This window comes from Rhincodon typus, chromosome 9 (genome assembly GCF_021869965.1).
Source record: "Rhincodon typus isolate 14 chromosome 9, sRhiTyp1.1, whole genome shotgun sequence".
Taxonomy (NCBI): Eukaryota; Metazoa; Chordata; class Chondrichthyes; order Orectolobiformes; family Rhincodontidae; genus Rhincodon; species Rhincodon typus.
This window is the reverse complement of record NC_063340.1, coordinates 55,494,223-55,516,921: the sequence shown is the minus strand read 5'-3', so window position 1 is coordinate 55,516,921 and position 22,699 is coordinate 55,494,223. Positions and strand designations below refer to the sequence as shown.

Genomic DNA, 22,699 nt, shown 5'->3' with positions numbered 1-22,699 from the left:
ACTAATCAATTCCTAAGTAAGGTAACTCTACATGTCTCTGTGAACAGGTCAAACCTGCCAATCCTATTGATGAAAGCTTATGCTTTTTATAAATAGCTTAAACTCAACATACAGTTTTGAATGAACTGTTAAAATTGAGTAAAATTCAAACAAGATCATTGCCATGTCTCTAATTTGAAGTCTAACCACTCTACTAATCATCAGAATTAAAAATAAAATAACTGCATTCTGTCTTTTTAAATGAAGATGGAATAATTAAGTTCCAATTCTCTTTGCCAAGTTCATTTTTGGAATACATGGAATAAGGTGAGTTAAAAATGCAGTTCTGTCACACCATAAGCTGGATCCAACAATACAAATTCACTACACTAAAACAGAAGACTAACACGTTTCTAAGATCTTTAATTTAAAAGACTCTCACAAGAGGTCAGAATTGTGCATGCACACTACAAAATTGATTTACAAAATATACAGCCCTCATTTTGGGTGGATTATTAAATTCACCATCCAATGTGGACATAGGGACCAGGCATGCTTATAATCAATACTTAGGTTGCATCTCAATTGACACTGTAATAAGGATACTCCAATGGACATCATTACTTCGGAGTTGCGAAATGGGGGAAAATACAGCAAGTATTCCCACTCCAAATTACCATCTAGCATTGCCTGCTAAGAGATGTGTACGCACATCAGATGAGCACCGTTAATTCTCTAAAGTTCAAACATGATGTTTGACCATGTAGGCAGGATGAGATGAATAACAGGCACTCAGCAATTTGTTGAGTAGGTGAACAGCAGTTGGTGCAAGCTTAAAGCAGAGCAGCAGCGCTGTGGATGGCTATGGAGATCAGAAGCAGGAAGATAGGTTAGTCAGCAGTGAGTCAAAATTGTTAGGTGTGGAAGTCACAATGGCATGAATGAAGATTTCAGCAGATGGACTGAAGCAGGTTGAAAATGATAAGACAGGATACGGGGTCTGAAACTTAGATCGGGTCAAGTAAAACAGAAATGTTGGAAACCATCTGGTTCAGCTTGAGAGAGTGGAAATGGAAACGGGCAGAGTGAACCAAAGACTTTAGACTTGGTAGTTGCAATGTTCAATTGGATTAAATTATGGCTTATCCAGGACAGATAGTCTGACAATATAGTAGCACTAAAGGACTCGAGCAACATGTGGAGGTAAATCCTGGTGTTTTCAGTATACATATGGAACTCCATATTTTATTTTAGGATTATTTTTCAAGATCCTGAGAAAATGGATGGAGACAGAGCAATAGACAGCAATGATGAATGGGTCCTGGCTGGACTTGAGGAGACAGGTGAAGATGGTCAATTCAAAAGCAAGACAGATAGACCAGAGGAGACGAGATATTTAAAGTATCTGATGGGGGTACATAAGGAAAGATGGTCCAGCTGTTTAATGAGTCAAGGGAGGACGTGGCATGTCTCATAAGATGAATAAAAGCTTAGAGGGAACCAGGCCAAACAAGAGAGAAACTAAGTAAAGGCAGTTTCAGGACAATGGTCGGGGGGGCTGAGGTGTGGCTTGGTGAGCCATGGGAAAGGAGAAGAGCAGCATAAGCAGCTGAATGGATGATTTCCACTTCAGTGACGGAGTCTATAAGCTTTGCATAATCAATGTCACAGCTGAAACACGTACAGGGAAGCGAAAGTCATTTAAAGAGAGTGCTAGACGCAAAGAAAAAGTTGGATGAGTTCTCATCATTCCAAGATGACGCAATAAGAAACAAGAAACAACATTAAGGAACTTCGGCAAAGAGTTGTGCTAGACATGCTCCAAAGGCATTTGATAATAAATTTGTCATTACCTTCAAACCTGAGTCCCTTTGATTTAAGGCAGCAATGATGCGGTTGTGCCATGGTAAACAACCAATGTGGAAGAGTAATTTTTTTTAATCACGGTTAAGAGCATCAAGGTTTGAGGTGAGGCTGATTGAGTAAACCAGTAGCTGCAGGGGAGAATGGTGAATGGAGATCAAATAGTTAGACAGAAGACAATTTTAAAATCACTGTTGTAAAGTGACTTGAATGAAGAGTTCTTCCCTCAGGCCAACACTGGAGGAAGTGGAAAATGGTTGTAAGTTTACAAGGCATTATCTGAGATGATCTTCTCTAGGATTGAAGCAATGGGAATACACAAGAAAATATTGTTATAGCAAAACATATCAGATCAAGAGATGGTTGTGAATACGAGTTGGAGAATTTATATGGGAGAGATTTAGTGACCTCAGAAGAGAGAAATACATGAATTGAAATGGAGTTTGAAATCATTGAGGGTGTGAAGTCACTTGTGCAAGTGTCTGAGGAAGGAAAACAGCTTACGTCTGAAAAAACATAGGGTGGGGTTTGAGAGCGCAATGAGAGAACAAGGACTTCAACCTCAGACCTAGGAGAGGTGAAACAAACTGATAGCTCAAAGAAGTACCAGTATGGAGTCAGACGGGATGAGATTTAGTGATAAAAGCCACACTACCATTCCAGCAGTTTGAACTGAATGATAGAAAACATTGCCAGATGGTGATGCTTCAAGAGGATTACAATCAACAAATAGCTACATTTTCTTCATGGTCATGATGCCAATACAGATCGGTGGCAAGCACAAAGTACAAGAAAGTTGGTTTTCATTAAAAGGCGAAATAAAAAAGTAGTACTAACCTACTAACTCTGACATATTCTATCAATGAGCCACAAAGTAGTACTGGTACATTTCTTAGCCAATTAATAGTATATAGGGAATGTGGGAGGAGTCAAAGAAGAAACTCATTTCCAATCTGAGATATGTAATTACATTGGCCCCAATTTCATGCTCAGCCCTGACTTCAAAGATAGCTGTCCATAAAAATAGAGTGATCTTTCAGGAACGAATTCTCCCTTTCATGATGTCAGTCTGAATCTGAGGTCATTTTCAAGGGAATCTCCAGGCATTCAGCAACAGTGAGATGCCATCAAGCAGGGCAAGCAGCCAATTGCATTGAAATATTCTCAGACAGCAAATCAGGAAGTAAAATGGACGGAATTTTCATTTTTAATTAAAATTTTACAGAGAGTGCAATAATGGTTGGGACATACGTATGGTATTAAGGCTGAAGTTGACAAACAGTAAACAAATATTTTAAGAAATATGAATTTTAAAATCATATTGGAGAAATGTGACATTGTGTAAATATGAAGCTACTTTTCCCAGGACCAATGAGATTATTTAGCAGCAATTATGAATGGAAAAGCTATTAGAAGGCCAATCACATCATTCAACATGGTGGTGGAAGATTTTCAAGTGTTTCTCCAGTAAGACTAATAGTATAAAGGGCAACTTATCATTAGCTCTTTGATTTCTATTTGATTGAAGTCGAGGAAGGGCTCTTCAACAGTGCACGCTATGAGGAAATCACTTACTGCAACTTCTGGATTTAGCTGTACAAATGAGGATTCCAAAGGTTTACATTAATTTCAGAGCAGTAATGATGGCGCTCACAGTTTACCTTCATTACAACTGCAAAATCTGGGTCTTTCAGTCATGCAACATAATTATAATCCGTCCTTGCCCCCAAGTAGCCAATTATATTCACTTACCACAAAAGAGTGAAAAAAATGACCTATTTACTCCATATGGCTGTGAAATGATTCTGTATAAATCACTCATAGGACAGCAGATCTTCTCTCCCCTGAATGTAAGTCCCTCAGACAATTGTAATTCATAGCTGTTGTGGTATTAGGATTTAACCCTTTAAAAACTGTCCCACAAAACATTAAATACCTTTTCAACATCCTATTTAGTTACGACCCTTCAATGCACCACAATAATGGAGCATGTATAACTTTGAACAATCATAGGATTAGTTTGGGCCACAGCAGCAGACAAAGGCTGATCATGGCCTTATATAATATGATTGGTTACCACTCTGCCATTGTGGATGACGTATCTAAACAATTTAAAGATTTAAAGTTATCTTTATTTTACTTCATAAGTGAGCTAATTACATTGATAAATTTATTGTTTAGTTTTTAAACATTGTAGATCACCCATGAAAAATTGTAATCATTCCACAGCCAAGCATAATGTATTTCCTTCTTATATGTCAAAACCAAAAAACAATATTTATATTGATCAAGGTTTACCTCAATCTGTATCAGGATATTATGTCTCATTATGCTAATTTGAAACGAATATAAGGCAATTCTACAAATTTTCCCCTAATATCACTAAAAAGAAATCATTAAAATTAGTATAGCTATTGAACTGCTGCTTCAGAATATGTTGTGTACTAATGCAAAAATAACGTACAGGGATTGAAATACTTTATCTATGCAGTTACACTTCTGCATACGGAAGTAGTGAACATTTGTGTATATTTATTGCCAAGTAGATTAGGTACATCCAAATGCCAAGAAAAACAACGATTATTCAACAGGAGCGGTCAGAAATTGTGACTCCACAGTTTTATTGCAACTTGAGTGCTCCCTGGTGTGCAGATTTGAAATTCAACGTGAACAAGTATTGGCACTTCTGCTGAAAGTATTTCAAACCCTGCAGTTATATTTAAATACAACAACTTGTCTCAGGATAGATAACCTGCAACTTAATCTTAATAACCTGTCACTCATGTTATCATCTGAGCCTTTTTGTTCCTCATACTCCATTTTGTTCTTATTTGTATTGCACATTTCTTCACTTTCCACAACAACTCCATCATCTGGGACTTCTAGCTGTTTTCTCTTGATGATCTTGTCCTTACTGATCTCCTGGACTTGAAGTTGGAAGCGGAGCTGGTTTGATTGTGACTGGTGTCTGTCCAAGTCCAAGACTAGAGCTTTGCCCTGGGGCAGCGGGTGAAGTACATTACTGACCTCTGCTGGTGGATCTACAGCCATACGTTTGACCTTCCTTCTCCTTCGCAAAGATCTACCACCCAAGTTACTGTCGGTGACAGAGTCAGATTCATGCCATGAATGCCGTTTTCCCCTAATGGCTGTTACGTTCAGGGAAGACAGACGTTTGGCAACTATTAAGTGGTCATCTGAGTCACTGTAAGTGTTATTTTCTCTGTAGTCCCGGATTGCCTCATCCAAGCTAGATTCAGAGCCTTCACTCATGCAGTGGCCGTGCTCCCAGATATGATGTCCGCTTTCTGACCGCCTCTTTTTGCCTCTCCTTTTCCTAGCCTGGCGCTTTAGAAGGCAGGCAGCTGAACTCCGGGATGCTTCATCTCCAAACTCTGGACATCCCCTTGTGTGTTCAGAGGTTTCTTCCAGAGCAGAGACCAAATCATGAACCAGCTCCTCCATTGTTCTGCAGGGCCTTAAATGGGGAAAAAAAAAATCATCGGTGATTAAATAGAGAAATACTGTTTGGCATCACTGCTTTAGTTACAAAATGAAAAAGATAACAAGCATGGGCTAGAAGGAGACCAATTTTTATATAAATACAAACAACAATAGTGGATGAACTGCATTTCCTTGCACTATAAGGACAGCAAACCAATTTGGTATGATTCTCTGGCAGTGTAAGACAAAAAAAACTTGCTGTAAACACACAAGACAGAAACAAGGCTGTTCTGTCTGATTAATAAAGTTGTAAAATACTTGTTACAAAGCACATTTCACCATAACAGTCTTGGTATTGCTCCCAGAGGAAGCATTATTCCAGGGAGTTGCTAATCTTTGCAGAGCTTTGATTTCTACTAAAGGCCACCACACTTAAAAAGGTTTCTTTCACAGAAAAGTCCCCTCTAATTGTATTTCTTTTCAGAAACACATCATCCAGCCCATAGGCCTATGCCAGTGTTAATGTTCTTTTCACCCCATCTATCTCTGCCATATCCTTCTAAAGAGGATACATTTCACAATTCCCGGCCAAACCACATTCAGACAGAATGCTGGTTGGAGAAAGAGATTGTAATATGGCAGTTCCATCTCTGACCCACAAAATCTTGAATTACAGCTCTTCTGCTGTGAGCTTGGCATTGCAGTTTATCCTGAGGTTCCAGAGTGTCAAATGCCTTCCCTTACTCAAACGGCCTTATTTAAAATGGAGGATTATCTGACTGTGGAGGACACTGTCACCAAGCTGAAACCTATTCTGATACAAAGTTACAGACATTAACTTTTCAGTGGGATTGATAGATAGTGGAATGGTAACCAGTTGTGCTGATTTTCCTCTCCCTAGACTAGGAAAATAAATCCAATTCTTGTATCCAGTTAACAATTTTTTAAATTCTTTCTCACACTGTTATCAAACTACGAAGTTAAACACCTCAGGCAGAAATTGGGTCTTGTTGCTCCTATTTTATGCCCATAGAATTAGCATAATAATGTACATGATCAATGTCCTATGCTCCAAGGATGCCTACCAAAAAAGTTAGAGAAGGATATGCATTTTTCTTATAAATATTGTCCTAAAAACTTTCTGGAGTTTCTGCCACTGTGTTTTTGATGTTAACAGGTTTATCTGTTAACAGCTCAGTTCAATTAAATGTGTTCAATTTACGTCTTACTTCTGAAGTAAACCTAATTTTAAAAGGGTGTTGAAAGTATGATGCATGCAAATTTCAAAGCAGGTGGCAAAACTGCTAAGTCTGAAGCTCAGTCGAACTTAACAGCCATTTGATCTGAAGACACTTTCTCCATCCTTGCCTAAATCTGGCTAAATCCACTACCAAACTAGTGAATGAAAGCCAGGAATTCAGACAGCAGGAACATGAAGTCAAGGTCCTGCAGAATTAAACCAAAGCAGTCGAAAAATTAGTGGACGGTGGTTGGAGACATGATTGGAGGAGCAAAGGGCTCAATTCAATTAGGACAGGTGTGTCTCTTTGATAACAGGGAAGGGCAATCAGTGACAAGGAAAGCCCAACTCTTTATGGACTTGAGGAGTGCAATCCTCCCTTTTCCTGGCCCACCAGACTTCTCCTGGCTTGTCAACACTTTCGAGGTCCGAATTGACAGTGAAGTCTTCACTGGTCTCCTCAGACATCAGTCTGTTATTTCAGTCTAAGGCTCAATAGTGCAATTGGCCCCGAGCATCATATTGGACCTGGATTTATTGTTGTCACATGTACTGAGATACAGTGAAAAGTGTTGTTCTGCATCCTATACAAGCAGATTGAAAGAAGAATGCTTTCTTGGGACAGATGTCCTATTCATCTGCTCAAAGGAGCAAGTTAACAGTAGTACTGTTGGGAAATCAAAAACAATTAAAGAGGTTAAGTTACAAATTGCATTGTAAATGCTCAGCAGTTAGGTTTCCAAATAACAAAAGAAGTTAAAAATCAGGATCATAGCTTTCAGTACAATCTACAAATTCAATATATTTACAACTTGAACTGTCTGCAACTCTTAGTCCACATGAAATTAAAATTTCCCTGTTTTTTAAAAATAAATGTTTCCTGATGTCTGAAATTATGCATGCTATTGCTCATGGTTGTTAGGCCTTTACATCTTTCATTATGCGGTATTGTATCTTTTGTTTTTTTTGGAAAAAATTCTAACCAGAGTAAAATTAGGGCTCCTTACATTTAATAATAAAAAGAGATTAAAAATAGTTTTAGGTCCCCTCTAACAAATTGGACTGTTTCCAATGGAGCAGGCATCAGGCCTCCATGTGCCTGCAGCTTCCACCAAGAACTTAATTGCTTCCCCAAGTTCCACAGCAACCCTTTCAGCTGTTGAAAATTTTTGCCGTCCTACCACCCCAACTGATTTACCTGAAGGCTACTCTTGGTGTGACAGATAGTATAGTCTGAAACGGAGTTCTTCCGCCCAATCATTGTCTTTTGTTAATTAAAACTGGCCTAAAAGGCCTTCATTTTTGCATCAATACTAAATCTAAATTCCATATATTCTCATCACTGCAGATAAACTAATAAAATGGCTCTGTACAGCCATAATTTACAAGTCACCAGGTGTTATTAATTTTTAATTATGGTGTCTGAAAACAGGTGAAACTTTTTTGATAAATCTGTCCTGTTTACATTTCCACAATGTAACTGATATTCTAGCTTTGCTGATATTAAATAATTGCAGTTAGATGTAGCATATGTAATTGATTAAACTTAACAATTTGAATCAAGTATTAAGTCTCTAACTAAACACATTAAATGGTAACTACAGTTCACTCCTTATTTAACCACTTGTGAACATTTGTCTATTACTGTGGTAATCCTCTGGTGTATCAAAGATACAGGCTGCAAAGTCTTCTGCGTCCTCTTACTCTGCCGTACGCAACAAATATCCTGGATCATTATACTGCAGTTAACTCCTTACATCTATCAAAGTAGATCAGATAGGACTTAATTTCTTCCCCTCACCCTCCAAGATACTGACTTGTGATAAAATTTAATGTTATGCCTAAGATTAGCTGACTTGTATCTGACTGTAATTTTCTTTAACTACGTTTAATGCTAGACAGACAGAACTGATTTGAGGAATTTGGTAATGTGTGCATATACTGACCAAAACCCTCAACACCTTTAAATGCCGTAACCAAAAATTCAAAGATCCTTAGACAGCACCATTCAAACCGACAACCACTTCCACCTAGAAGGACAAGAGCAGCAGCTGCTTGAGAACACCACCCACCTGCAAGTTCCTGTCCAAGCCACTCACCATCCTGAGGTGGAAATAGGTTTTTGTTCCTTCACTGTCACTGGGTCAAAATGGTGGAATTCTTTAAATGCATCGTGGGCCTACCTGCAGCACATGGACTGCAGTGATTAAAGAAGGCAGCTCACCACCAGCTTCTCAAGGGCAGCTAGGACAATAAATGCTGGCCAGCCAGCAACACTCATGCCCTACGAGTGACTAAGACGACTATAGATCAGATACTGGAAATGGGATTAGAATGGCAGCTGTTTTATTCAGCTAATGCAGATACAATAGACTGAACAGCTTCTTTCTATGATCTAACTTTTCCATGTCTCTATGGTTCTACTCCCGATAATTCTAACAATACGCTTCTCAAAAAGGTCACCTTCAAAACAAAGTCATGACTGTTGATTAAAATAGGTGCTATTGAATCCACGTGTCAAGTCTAATCAACTTGATAGTGTAAACTTAAGTACAACTGTAAGTTTCCATAAATGTTGAGGACTGTTAACCATAGGCAAGGTTCCTTTTGTTAAATGGTATGAGCAATCTTTTATTTTATCAGAAGTTGCTAGCAAGTGAATGGGGAAATCATTATAAACACAATTTTTGATATTCAAAATCTGTTGTTTAGAGAAAATAATGTTTATGTGATGATTGCTTTTCATTCAAGGTGAGTAGCACATATCTACTTCTTTTATACATAGAAAATGTGCAATAATATCACAAAAATCATTATGGAATTTTACCATAAACCCAGTCTACAGTTTGACTGCATATTTACAGCCATTAAAAGTATGTAGTAAGATTTATTCACACAAAACATTGGTAGTATTTCCAAACATAATTTGTGAAAACTTTCAAATGCTAAAAAACTTCTAGTTTTCGAAGTCAAATAAATGGGGTATGATGTACTATTAACTCAACGGGCTGAATACTGCATGGCACCAGTCCCTCCATCCCAACCTTCACATCTCAAAATTCAGTGGGCTGCCCACCCACGATCCTGACAGCTGCCCTGCTGCAATTTAAAGCTGGGAGCATTGCTAATTGCTTTAAAGGCAAGGTTTCTACCTTTATCTTTGGAGGAAATCCTGCCTTAGAGAGGTGCTAACTAACCTAATTAGTTTGCAGCTCTGTAGCCTGAGCAGTGCCAGCCAGGAGTGGCTGCTATTGCTGGGACTACACGCAATTCCACACGCAATTCCATCAGGGTCCAGGGTCAAGGTGAGGAGGGTCATTGGGACGCAATGGCAGGGTTCAAAAGTCCGGGGAGGTGAAACATATGTGCGCTTATACAAGTTATTAATAATAAAATGAATTAATTTAATTCAACATAGTGATTTGGGGATATGTGGATTTAAAGTAGGACACAGCGCACAAATGGGATGCCTCAGGAACATATGCTGGAAGAATGAGCTGATCTGCTACTGGGCAACCATAGTCAAGTATTTGGAAAAGGGCATTTTGTTCTTTATGATTCTACAAAGCTTTATCAGAAACAGACACAACTTCACAAAATGTGTGATAGCAAAAGGTAAACAACTGGGTAGATGTGCCTTTGCAATATTTTCAGAAGATCTCACGTGAGTCCAACAAGAAACATATCACTTTTTTCACGCTTAGTCTGAATAGGATTAAACACTTTGACATCTATGTCTGTGTTTTGTTGGAACCCAAAAAATAGGAAATTCAACCAGTTACAAGAAAGTAAATACTTTGGGATACGAAATGAAACTCATTTTGCTTGAAGTTTTTTTTTAAACTATTGTCCATCATAGCCTCCAAGTTCTCTGCTTTTTGCATTCTTGGAAGATTGGTTGCAAATACTTTTGTTAGATCTTGGTTTTCAGCATTCAGAAAAAAGGTCCCAGACTAAAACCTGAAGGTGCCAAATCCATTTGGTAACCTGAAAGATTTTCCAAAGCGTGACTATCTCACGCAGATTGCCACTTCACACTTTTTTCTTGTGAAAGTAGACAACTAAGCATTTCTGTGATCAGAGGTCCTTTAAAAATGTGAAGCAGTACTTCTATTCTGGTAGTTTTCTTGTAATGCAGAAGTTGCATTTCACAATAGTCAGCTATGATACTCTGAAATATAGAGATCCAGACAGCCATTTTGACAGCTGCTGTCAAGAGGCAAGATTATAAGGTATGATGTTAGGGTGTTGGGAATGTAGGCTGTTAGATGGGTAGAGGTGGTAGAGTGCCAGGGATAAGCTATTAGATTGGTACAGCATAGGTTGCCAGATTGGTGATAGGATGTTTAGGATAAGACAGAGCAGATGGGAGAAATTGCATTCAGCGTGGAGGGTGGGTTGGGTTCAGACCGGAAGCACATCCATGGGGTTTTAATTCATTTTCAAACATTAGTCGCTGCTCTCTGCCACAGCTCCGTTAAAATTCCTAATCCACAAAATCCTTGTTTGGCTTCTCAGGTAAACAAAGATCCCATGACACAATGAGATTTGCAGGAAAGGTAGGTACAAACTGACAGACAGAAAATGGATGCACCAACAGGCAATTGCGCCCCAAGCTGATTTTGCAGATTTCCCACGAAGAACGTACTTAATCAAACAGAAGGGGAGTCAGGTGTGGAGTGGAGGAAGCAGGGAGCATGTCCAGTGGCAAGGCAAATGGGTGTCAGGTCCTGTGTATTGTTGGATCAGATCCAGAGGTGCATGTGGTTTGGGGGAGGTGTAGTAAGAGAGAGGCAAATGGGCATCCAGTTAAATTGTTACTCAGGAGTTAGACTATGTACTTAACAGTCTGACATTTCCTGAGTAACTACTTGCTTAGTTTCATCAGAACTCTCGGTTCTGATTCAAATGGAGCTTTTCAGGGAGAGGTGGATCCAGGCATATAGGATTTTTCTGCAATTTTTTTGGCCAATTTCTTCAGAGCCTGTTACAATGGGCATTCTACAGGATCCCCAGGTAGAACTCCCACCCACACTGGAAAATGACTGTCAGGCCATTGAAATATCTGAACCTATGTTCTTAAGTAGAAAAATAATCTAATCAAACACATGTCTCTGATTCCTTGGTTACCATTTTTCACTGAAAGTATAATGTCACATTTTGAGTTGATGACACTTTTTCATTTTTCTTGGTATCAGCTGTTGCTTGTTGCAATCACTTTTTAAAAACTTTGATACTGAGGTTTTCATACACTTTCAAACATTAGTTGTTGCTCTCTGCCACAGCTCCTTTAAAAATTCCTAATCCACAAAATCCTTGTTTGGCTTCTCAGGTAAACATTAAAGATCCCATGAAACAATGCAATTTGCAGGAAAGGTAGATACAAACTGACAGCCAGAAAATGGATGTCTGAGAAGTGCTCCAACAGGCAATTGCGCCCCAAGCTGATTGTGCAGATTTCCCATGAAGAACGTGCTTAATCGAACACAAATTACCATGGTGACAGACAAGAAGTGGCATCAAAGAAAGCACTAAAGATTAGTCAATTAGTTCCCCTCACACTTTCCAGAACTTGCTCAAGGAATAATTGAGGCACTTCACAGTCAATCAAAAGAAGTGGGAAACATGAAACTGAAGAAAAATAGCTTATAAAAGCAGGGAAAACATTTTGCAATCTAAAATTTAGCATATGCGTAACTTCATTCTTCTCCTAACTAATTTTGAACAATACTTCAAATGCCTCAGCAGTGCAAAATAAATAAAAACTAAAATCTTGTATGGTATTATCAACATGATTAGATGTTTCACATAAAGAGACTGACTACAGGTCCAAGATTTAAAAGACTCAACTTACGCTATTGTCAAAAGTTAGGACAGGAGATTCTTTAAAAAAGTAGTAGGAAGGCAGAGACATTTAGGGAATGAATTACAGACTATGGGACCCACACAAGTCCTAAAAAAAATGTCATTAAATGAAGGTTTAGCCAGAAGACTGAAGGGAGGTTGCAGAGTTGGGCCGGTTGAAACCACAAAAGGGAGTTGTAAACAAGGATAAGAATTCTGAATTTGGTAATGGCCAGTAGAGGTCAGTGAGGAGAAAGACGTCAAACAAATGCGACTTAATGCAAAGCAAATTGCAGATGGAAGAGTTTTGCACAAGCTGGTGTTTTGTATAAAGAGTAATTTGGAGGTCAACAAGAAAGGTATTCCATTAAAAATGTTAAATTGTGAGCTAACAGAAGCAGAGACCAGTGTCAGATGAAGAAAGAAAGGGGAGTAGGAAAACAATACTGCTGAGGCACTGTTGTGGCAATGGTAAGAATAAGGTTGAAACTCAGCAGAATGTGTGATGCTTGTGCACATCCAGTTTGCCCTGGAAGAGCAGATAGGGAGGGAAGAGTTAGGAGCAAGAGAGAGGTGGGAAATGTTTCCTTCTTAATGAATGGTGATCAGGCTTATTTATATGGTCTTGTTGAAAAATCGTTGAATGATGAAAAGAAAAAATCTCTTCCAAGAATTCCTCATGTAGTCTTTTAAAAAGATGGCTTAACTTTATCATTCACAGAATGTAGGCATCTCTAGCAAGGTCATTTATTGCACATCCGGAATTGCCTACACAAGATGTCGGCAAGACCCTTCTGGATCCCCTCCAATTCATATGATGAAGGTACTTTCAGTGCTGGTAGTGGACGATTCCAGGAGTTTGAATCAGCAACACATTTCCAAGTTAAGATGCTGAGAGAGTTTAGGTAGATTTTGTACATAATGTTGTTTCCATATGATGCTTCTCCTATCCTTCTATAGAGGTTGAGGTCACCAGTTGGGAGGTACTGCCAAAGAAGCCTTGGTGTGTCACACACTCCAATTCACAAATGGTACACACTGTGGCTATTTTGTGGAAGGAAGAACATTTTTAAATGTAAAATGGGCTGCATGGACAAGTGGACTGCTTTTTTCTGGATGGCATCCAGCAAATTGAAAGTTCCTAGAACCGTAATCCATCTGGTAAATGGAGAGTATTCCTTCGAACTCCAGGCATGTGCCTTGTACATAGTATGAAGGTACTGGGGAAGTTACGAAGTGAGTAATTCACGATAAAATATCTAGTCTCTGAACTGGTCTTATGGCTGCAAATTTAGTGGTTAATCCAGTTAAACTTCAATGGTGCTAGGTTTGAAGTCAACCTGCAAAGAGATTTGCCTCTAATTCCCATTCATCAGAGTTTTGTTAGGTTCACACACTGTTAAAAGCTACCTTGATATCAAGGGAATTCACCCTCACTTCCTCTCCTGAGCTCAGCTCTTTTGTTCAATGTTTGGACCAAGGAGCTGCACTGGCTTGATGGAACCCAAACAGAGCATCAGGGTGCAGATTATTGTTGCGCAATGCCACTTAATACTATCATCGATTATTTTGCTGTTGATTGACAGTAGACAGATGAGTCAGCAAAATGGCTTGGCTGGATTGGTCTTGTCTTTTGTGGACAGAACATAGCAATGTGGAAAATTCCCCAGGTGAGTGGATGCCAGTGTTGTATCTGTACTAGAATAGCTTGGGCTAGGGAAGGAAACATAAAAGTGTTCAGTTCTATTGCTATCTGTTGTCAGGGCCCACAACCTTTGCAGTGTCCAATGCCATGACTGACGCTTGGCATTAGTGATGCCGGGGTCCTCAACAGAAAGGTTGAGATGTATCATCAACTTGGCACTTCTGGCTGAAGATATTTACAAATGCTTCAGCCTTGACTTTTTCAGTGGTGTGCTAGGCTCCCCATCACTGAGGTTGGAGATATTTTGGAGTGTCCTCCTCCTCCTCCTCCAGTGAGTTTTTAAATTGTTCATCAACATTCGCAACAAATGTGGCAGTACTGCAGAGCTTAGGTCCGATCGTTTAGTTGCAGGATCACTTAGTTCTACCTACCTTTCCAGTGACATGCATCCTTGGATACTAAAAGTAGCTACTACAGAAATAGTAGTTGCACTGGTAGTAATCTTACAGGACTCCTTTGATTCTTTTAAGTCCCAAAGGACTGGGAAGGACACAAAAAAAAGGTAACTAAAAGGACAGTTAGCTTAAATGTCTATATTTGGGAAAACATTAGAGTCTATTACAAAAGAATGTAATAACAGAACATTTAGAAATACATAATATGACAAGCAGAATTATCAAGACCTCAAAGCAGAAATCATGGATGACAAGTTTATTAGAATTCTTTGAGGAGGTAACAAGTGGGATAAAGCAGAAAACTGTAAATGCAACAGACCTCAAACTCTTGAAAATCCAAATAAGAGCCCATGGTTTTGGAGGTACTACATTAACATGGATTGAGGATTGGCTACCTAATATAAGTTGAGAATTGAGATAAAGGGGACATTTTCAGGATGTGTACTGTAACTGGAGTGCCACAGATATTAGTGCTGGAATCACCATTACTTACAATATATAAAACTGACTGAGATGATGATAATGAATGTACTTTAGCCAAGTTTGTGGATAACCCAAAATAGGTGGGAAGGCAAGTGATGAAGAGGTACAAGGCACAAATCAGGAGCATGATGTTATACTCTACAGTTTCCTGGATGAGTGCTGCTTCAACACCCATGAAGTTCAACACCATAGTGGAGAAAGCACCCTGCTTCACTGGCATCTCAGCCATTAATATTAATATCAACATCACTGTAAACCCCATCACAATACACAGCGGTGTCAGTGTGTACAATCTTCAAGATGCAATACAACAATTAACATGACTCCTTTGACAATTTCTTCAAAACACATAACCCCTACCATCTGGAAGGGTGAGGAGCAAATGCAAGTTCCCCTCCAATTCACACACCATATGATTTGGTGACTGTTTCATTCCCTCAATGTCACTGGATCAAATTCCTGGAATTCCCCTCCTAATAATACCGGGCTGTACCGACAGCAAATGAGCTGCAGTAATTCATCAACAAAACAGCTTACCTTTTTTTTTTAAGGGGAATTAGGATGGGCAATAAATACTGGTTTCGTCAGTCATATCAGCATCTCGTGAAAGAATTTCAAAAATTCTTGGGGTACACTATTATCTTATATCCTCAGCCCGCAAGGCAACTATTTATCATGACTTGTTGTTTTCTGACCTTAAACTAGTTTTTTTAAAAATCAAAACCGATACTGACCTTCCGATTCCATGAGCCTTAAATTTTGCTAATCAGTCTTTTGTGCAGAGGTTTATCAAAAGCTTTCATATACAACATCCTCTACATTCCACTCCATCAGAAAATGGCCTTAGATTAGTGAAACACAATTTACCATTTATAAATACTGCTGGCTGTCCTTAATCAGTTCAAATTTTGCCTGGTACCTGACAACATTTTGCCCAATCATTGATGTTAAGCTTACTGGTCATGACTACTTGAAGCACCTTACAGTCTCTTCTGAGAAAAGAATGTCATGTCTGTCTCCTTCCAACCTTGAGGCACCTCCGCAATGACAAGGAAAGCTGTGGTAAGGTTTTCTGTAATTGCCAACACATTTCCCTTATCAACATTGAATGCAAGCCACCCAGGCCTGCCAATTTAACCTGTCTAAGCAAAGCCACCTTTTCCAATATATCCTGCCTGTCAATTTTCACTCCATCTGTAATTTCCATTTCTACAGATATTTTGCCTGCATCCTGTTTCTTAGTTGTGATGCGAGTTGGTTACTTCAATTGTTTTATAGCAATAGTGTGGAGTAGAATAACACAAACAGCATGGGTTCAATCCCTGCATCAGCTCTAAATCATTCATGGAGGCCTCTCATGATACTTAATGGTTTAAATCTATTTTTCTCCTTGCCAATTAAATAATTATTCAAGTACAAATTGTGCAATTTTAAACATTTATCCCCAAATTTATTCAACAAAATCCAAAAAATCATGGCCAAGAAAACAATAATTGCTTACAAACTTGAGTAAAAGTATTTACTTCTAAAAACAAAATTTAACCCCCAGTTAACAACTGAAAGAATGACACTTCAAGGTTTTGGATTTTAAAAAAATTTTAAGCGTAGAAGAAAATTTTGTTAAAAAGCATGAATACTAACAACATATTTCATAAACTCTTATTTTTTAAACCCAAAAATATAAATGGGTCATTTACCTTTCTATTTTTAGTTTCACTCAAGAGTTCCCTATACTTGCCAAGATCATGAACATTCCTTCACTCTTCCTGGGACCAAACCAAAAGATGTGTTGTAGCTATTAGGAATCCACTTTTGAGTCTGCAATGTTCTTGCTATTGTTCAAGGTTTGAGATTTCTTGGCGTTCTTTCACTGACACTTGGTCAGATGAGCTTCTAACTCTCCTTAAGCAACTCATAATTGAGAACACCCAAAGACAAGCATTGGGCTGATTGCCTTCTTGCTCGTGGTTAACAGCTCTTGGCAGCTTTTTGTTCTCTTACTGGTTTCCAAGCCTTCCACCTCCAAACCTGCCTACAGCAGTGACAATTCACAGGTAAACACATATCAAAAAGGGGACCACTCCCACAACCTGTCCCTACAATTATCTGGCTCATCTGCGGTGTTACAGATAAAGATTTCAACTCGAGTACAAATCCCAAACCTATCCTTTGATCTGAAAAATATAAGGATGCATCTCCTTGTTTACTTATTGGTTTTCAACTTTTCTTTGATCTAGATAATTACATTAAATTATTTAAAGGTCTAATATGGGTAATTGCCACCTTATCAGACTCCTCGATTCCTTTACAATGCTAAGAAATCCATCTATTGTTTATTGTTTTCATATCTAAGTCTAACCCACTTTAAATAAACATGGACCATCCTTTAGACGATAATTACAATAAAAGGTGTTTATCAGTCTCTCAAAGTCAAAATTCCTCCCCCATCCCATTTGTCTTCATTAACATTTCAATGCCCCACCTTAAAGATTTAACTCTTAAAACAAATCATGAAATTGGACATTTTCAGAACACCACACATACTGAGACACATGAAAATACACTGGCTATAGAACACACACACAAAAATAATCTTACTCTTAATAGTGTCACCCATAACCATGAATAACACAATCATGGACTTCTGAATGTCCTAAATTATCACCATACTTTGCATCAATTGCTTATCAATTTCCATCCAGACAAACAACATCCCTCATCAAAAATTCCCTGACATACACGGACCAGTTCCCAGGTGCTACAATGCAGATTGGACTTCCCTGCGCACACATACAATTAACTGGCTCCCAAAGTTTAAAGACTTTCCAATGCACAGACAGTCCAGCAGCTTTCTTCTCACATGCTGTTTCCTAATGAGACAATTCCTAGTAGCATATTTGGGTTCAAACACAAATCAAACCACATGACTGAATTAGTACTCTGGTTGGCATTTACGGTTTTAGTACTGGATTAGTAACTTAACGAGTCTGTGTGCATGTGCATGTTCATGTTCAAACCTTACCATGGAACGCTGTATAATGGTTTTCAATTGTGATAATAGTATGCAGGCTAGCACCACATAGTAACAACTACAAAAGCTGAATCCTTATCAAATCACTCAGTAATCTCTTAAGAATCCTGCCATACAGTTAACTAGCCTATTTGTCAGTGTCAAATGTAAGGACTGAGTTTGTTATTTTTGTGTCTTTAAAGAACTGTGCACTCCAATGAAAAACAACTGTTGTTTGTAAAAACAGGTATTTATCAGGATGGCTGCATAATTTAACAGCAAGGAATTTGGTATCTATTGAGAACTGTTTTTATAGTGGTGTGTTCCTACAATGTGCTGACTATCAACAGCAAAGGCAGTGTTTACAAGTGAAGCTGATAGTGCAGTTCCAACTTTCTCAGCTGACAACCAGCGAGAAAGACACATAAAGTCAGTTCTGCTGTAACGCGTGTTTCGGCGACGTGAATTGGCTATAACGCGACTGACGAATACAGAAATGCTATTTCTAAAACGTACACTTATGTTGGCTATGATGTGATTTAAAGAGGCTGATTGCAGCCATTGAGGGGGATAAGGACAGTCTTCTTCAATTTTGGAAGAGCTTTAACTTCAAGAATGCAATTAACCTTATTGTGGAGGCCTGGAGTAATGTCAATAAGGACTGCTTGCATGTAGATTGAGAGAAGCTTCTCCCAGATTTTTTCTAAGATTTTAAAGGCGTTGATCCATCAGAGGAGCTTCCAAGAATCAAAAGAACATTGTATTGATCTTGTAAAGCAAGTTGCATTTGAAGAAGTGGAGAGTGAGGATATTGAAGAACTGCTCGAGTCCCACCGTGAAGACCTCTCTACGGCTGATTTACAAAAACTTGAGACTAAGGGGGATGTGGAAGCTGGAGGTGAGGAAGCTGAAGTCCATGATGCAGCACCACGAGAGCTTTCCACTTCTGTTTTGTCTTCTATCTTGAGGGAGATTGAGAAGCAGTTGCAGCTCTTAGGAGGACAATTACAATGCAGAATGAAGCAGGATAGCAGTTCATGGAATAAGATTTTATTTGGCACCGTATAAACAGCTTCTTCATGAAAGAAGAAAAAAGGCAAGGCAGCAAAAACTGCATGTTTTTTTTAAGCCAACCCCCAAGAAACAGTCAGAAAACAAATGAACCACAGCCATCCACTTCTGGATTAACTATTTTTCACCCAAACCCTGCAACCACAACCGCACCTGATGACGATGATGACGACGACGACGACAACGACGACGACGACAACCCTCAGCCCCTGCATTAACAACAAGGCAACTTCAAAACGTCCTCCCCCATCAAGTTATCTTGACATTTTTCAAGGCAAGGTCTTAAATTTACTTTTATTTCATTATTAGATATGAATTAAACATTTATTCAAACTGTGCTATCCATTGTGTTAGGCTTTTGAATGATTTTTTTGGTGGTCTGCCCCAAGCCCGATTTTCCCATAGGCCCCATTATTTCTATGGCGCAATTTTCTATAATGCGATGTTGCGCAGAAACACAACTATCACTTTATAGCAGAAACGACCATATGTATACCGCCGTTCTCTTTAGCTGAGGTTACCTGTTCTCTGCCATAAATAAAGCTGTTTAAACTTGAAGTAAACCAGTTATCTTTCCTGAAGTTACTGTGACTTTCAATTAATAAATAAGATGGATTCTACAAGTAAACTCTACACTCAGCTTCTTACAAACCAGTTCATCCAAAAGAACACCAACAGCTTATCTAGCCCTAGAAGAATCATTTCAACATCAGAAACAGAGTGCAAAGACCACTGAACTGGCTTTCTACTTTTTTTCTACTTCTCTATTTGTTCATCTATATCTGTATGTAATGGGGAGTTTAAGAGGATTAGAGTTTCAGTTAGTAATGCTATATGCTTATGGTTTCATAACTCTTTACCTGTAGCTATTGTCTAATTACTTTTAATTAATAGTAATTCTTGGTTGGGACAAAGACATGATAAATGCTTACTATCAACCTTGGTCTGAAAGCCAGCAAATTGGGATACCATGCATACTTTTATTACAAGAAATATTTGGTACGACTCCAGCTTTAGCAGGGCTCAACTTACAGTGCACTACCACAATAGGTCATATCAAGTACAGCTATGACATCTTACTTTCCTGAAGTGGCTTAACAAGCCTTTCAGCTATAAAAACAAAGTCATTAGAAGTTCTGACATTAGGTTCTCAGGACATCAGAAGAATAGGCAATAAAGCAGCCTTGCTTGAATTATATTCAAATAACACCTCAGCAAAGCCACCCACAGAAAGATGTAATAACAACATGAACGTTTACATATGCTGTTTCGATTATAAATTTGGATAAAGAAATTTATAATAGGAATACATAAAAACAGCAGGACATATAAGTTTATCTATAAAGAGAAATAGAGTTAATATTTCATTTACTGATGAAAGAAAAAAAAAACTTAAGAAATGGGAGCAGTAGTAGGTCATTCCATCCCTCATGCCTTCCCAGCCATTCTAAGAGATTATGGCTGACCTGCTCCATGGTCTCAACTCCTCTTCTGTACCAGCTCCCATTAGATTTGTGAAATATCAAGAAGTTGAGAGCTATCTACCTCCACTATAAATATTTTCTGTGATGTGGCCTCCACAAGTGTCTGCAGTAAAGAAGTCCAGACACACAATCACTATGCTTTGGAAGAAGAAATTCCTTTGTGTCTCAGTGTTGTTGTTCTATAACTATGTTGCCCAGTCTGTGATTTTCCCACCAGGGGAAACATCTCCTCATGCAAAATTCTAAGGGTGTTTGACAGGATGTATGTTCCAATAAGATCACCCCTTATTGTTCTAAATTCTAATGAATGCAGGCCTAACCTGCTTAGCCGTTAATGATAAATTCAACCCCTTCTCCCAGGAATCAGCCCAGTGAATTTCTTTTGAACTGTCACCAATACAGTGTATCCTTTCATACATACCAGAAAACACTAATTCTGTTTCTATCTCCACAGATGTTGCCAGACCTGTTGATATTTCTAACATTTTTATTGCTATTTTAAAGCAACAAAATTGTGCAAAGAACAAAATGACCACACTCCAACGTTATAACTTTTTAAAACATTACACACAGTGTATATTTCCTATAATGAGTGTTAAAGAGTGCTCTTACTGGGAGATCTTACTGTCTTTTCCCAACCAATTTTCTTTTGATCTTACATTCCAAAACGTGAATATGGTCATATTTTCATACATGTCCAGAATTTAACTTCAAATAAAGATTATTGATATCAAAAAGAAATCAAGAAAAATGTAATCTTGATTCAGGCTCAGCAAAATCTGACCAGCCTACACTCCCCAAATGAAAATACTATTTGTTTCCCCGACTGACACATGAATGTGATGAAAAACTAACTTGTTTCATAATTTTTAGAAAGCTTGTTAATCAGACATATTTTATCCTGCTTTCAGCATTCCAAGTGTATCAAACATCTTGAAGAAACTACTCAGAAATAGTTCCCAACTCGAGTTGTAATTAATAAACATAATTCGATAATCATAAAATAATTTCAGTAAAAGGATTAACTCAACCCAATTTCTTTTCGAGTATCCGCGGTATTCTGCTTCTATTTCACCCAACTTTCTGAGGTTGGATGCAAAGCGCATCCAAACTGTACGTTTTCCAGGTCCACTCTAACCGGTGGTCATGCTACAAGGCCTGCAAAGGTAGTGAGGTGGGCCGGGGGCAGGTGATGCAGAAGTCCAATATTACTTTCAATAACATCCCTTCCAGATCATGTGGTGGATCGAAGTTACTTACGAGAAGCAGCAAAACAGGCAGCAGGCCTCCACCGCTTGGCCCGGCTCTGCACACTCATGTGAGCCAAACGATGCCAAAGCACCGTGCAGGATAGAAACGGACGCTAGGGGAGTACAGTACTCACCAGCCGCGAGCCGGATTGCGCAGAGCTTGTTGGCTCGTCGCGGCGAACATCCACAGTGTTTCAAACAGGAGCCCCGTTACTGCAGTTACTGTCAGACATTTGCCTTTAACAGACTCCAGGAGCCACCATGTCCAGCCCAAAGGACGACGGGAAGAAAAAAAAAGCCAACGTCCGGAAGGAGGAAGGAGGCTCCAACCATTCAACTATCAGCCCTTCCTCATACTTTCATTACAACGTAGATGGCATATTGGAAAGTGTCTGTCTCCATCCCGCAACAAAACCAGCCCGACGATCAGATTTCAGTGACTTGCCTGTTTGTTGCAGCTGCTGTTCGGAGTTGCGTTGGTGCAGTGGACTCGTCCAGTAACCATAGCAACAGCCACAACTAAAGATGGCGACTCTGTTGACGCTGAAGAGGCAGCTGCAGGGACTGAATGAGGACTTTTTCCGCAGAAACTGGTAAGGAAGGAAGAGAAACCACTTTGCAAAAAGGGTAGAAGAAGGACGTTCACTGCTATTGAGGAATTATTTACAGTTGCATCCCTTCCCCGTCAACTGAAATTTGTTTCAAAAGTAAAAGAATAGAACAGAACTGAAAAGTTGAGCGACAGCTGTCATAAATACCATTGAGTGTCCGATTGCGTTGGAGATTAGCTGATGTCGTGCGTCTTATATTTTGTAGAATGTTTGCCGGTGGTCAATGTCTTGGTAAAGATAATCGAGAACGATATTAATGTCGCTTGTCATACTTTTGTGTGCTGCACCTCAACAGTGCTCAGCGTTGACAGTGGAACTTG

At 38.9% G+C, this 22,699-nt stretch overlaps 1 protein-coding gene across 6 annotated transcripts in view; it reads right to left on the bottom strand.

Moving 5' to 3' along the window:
• Positions 1–22,047, bottom strand: part of gpatch2 (G patch domain containing 2) — a 55,012-nt gene extending 32,965 nt beyond the window's left edge. For all 6 annotated transcript variants that reach the window (XR_007262901.1, XM_020512956.2, XM_048601143.1 and 3 more), the window contains exons 1-2: positions 21,903–22,047; positions 4,616–5,320 (exon numbers count right to left, since the gene is read on the bottom strand). Coding sequence is in view for 5 of the 6 variants with exons in the window: in XM_020512956.2 (XP_020368545.2) it covers positions 4,616–5,320; positions 21,903–21,952 (755 nt within the window). In the remaining variant the exon portion in view is untranslated. The remainder of the gene's footprint in view (positions 1–4,615; positions 5,321–21,902) is intronic.
• Between the last annotated feature and the right edge of the window lie 652 nt (positions 22,048–22,699).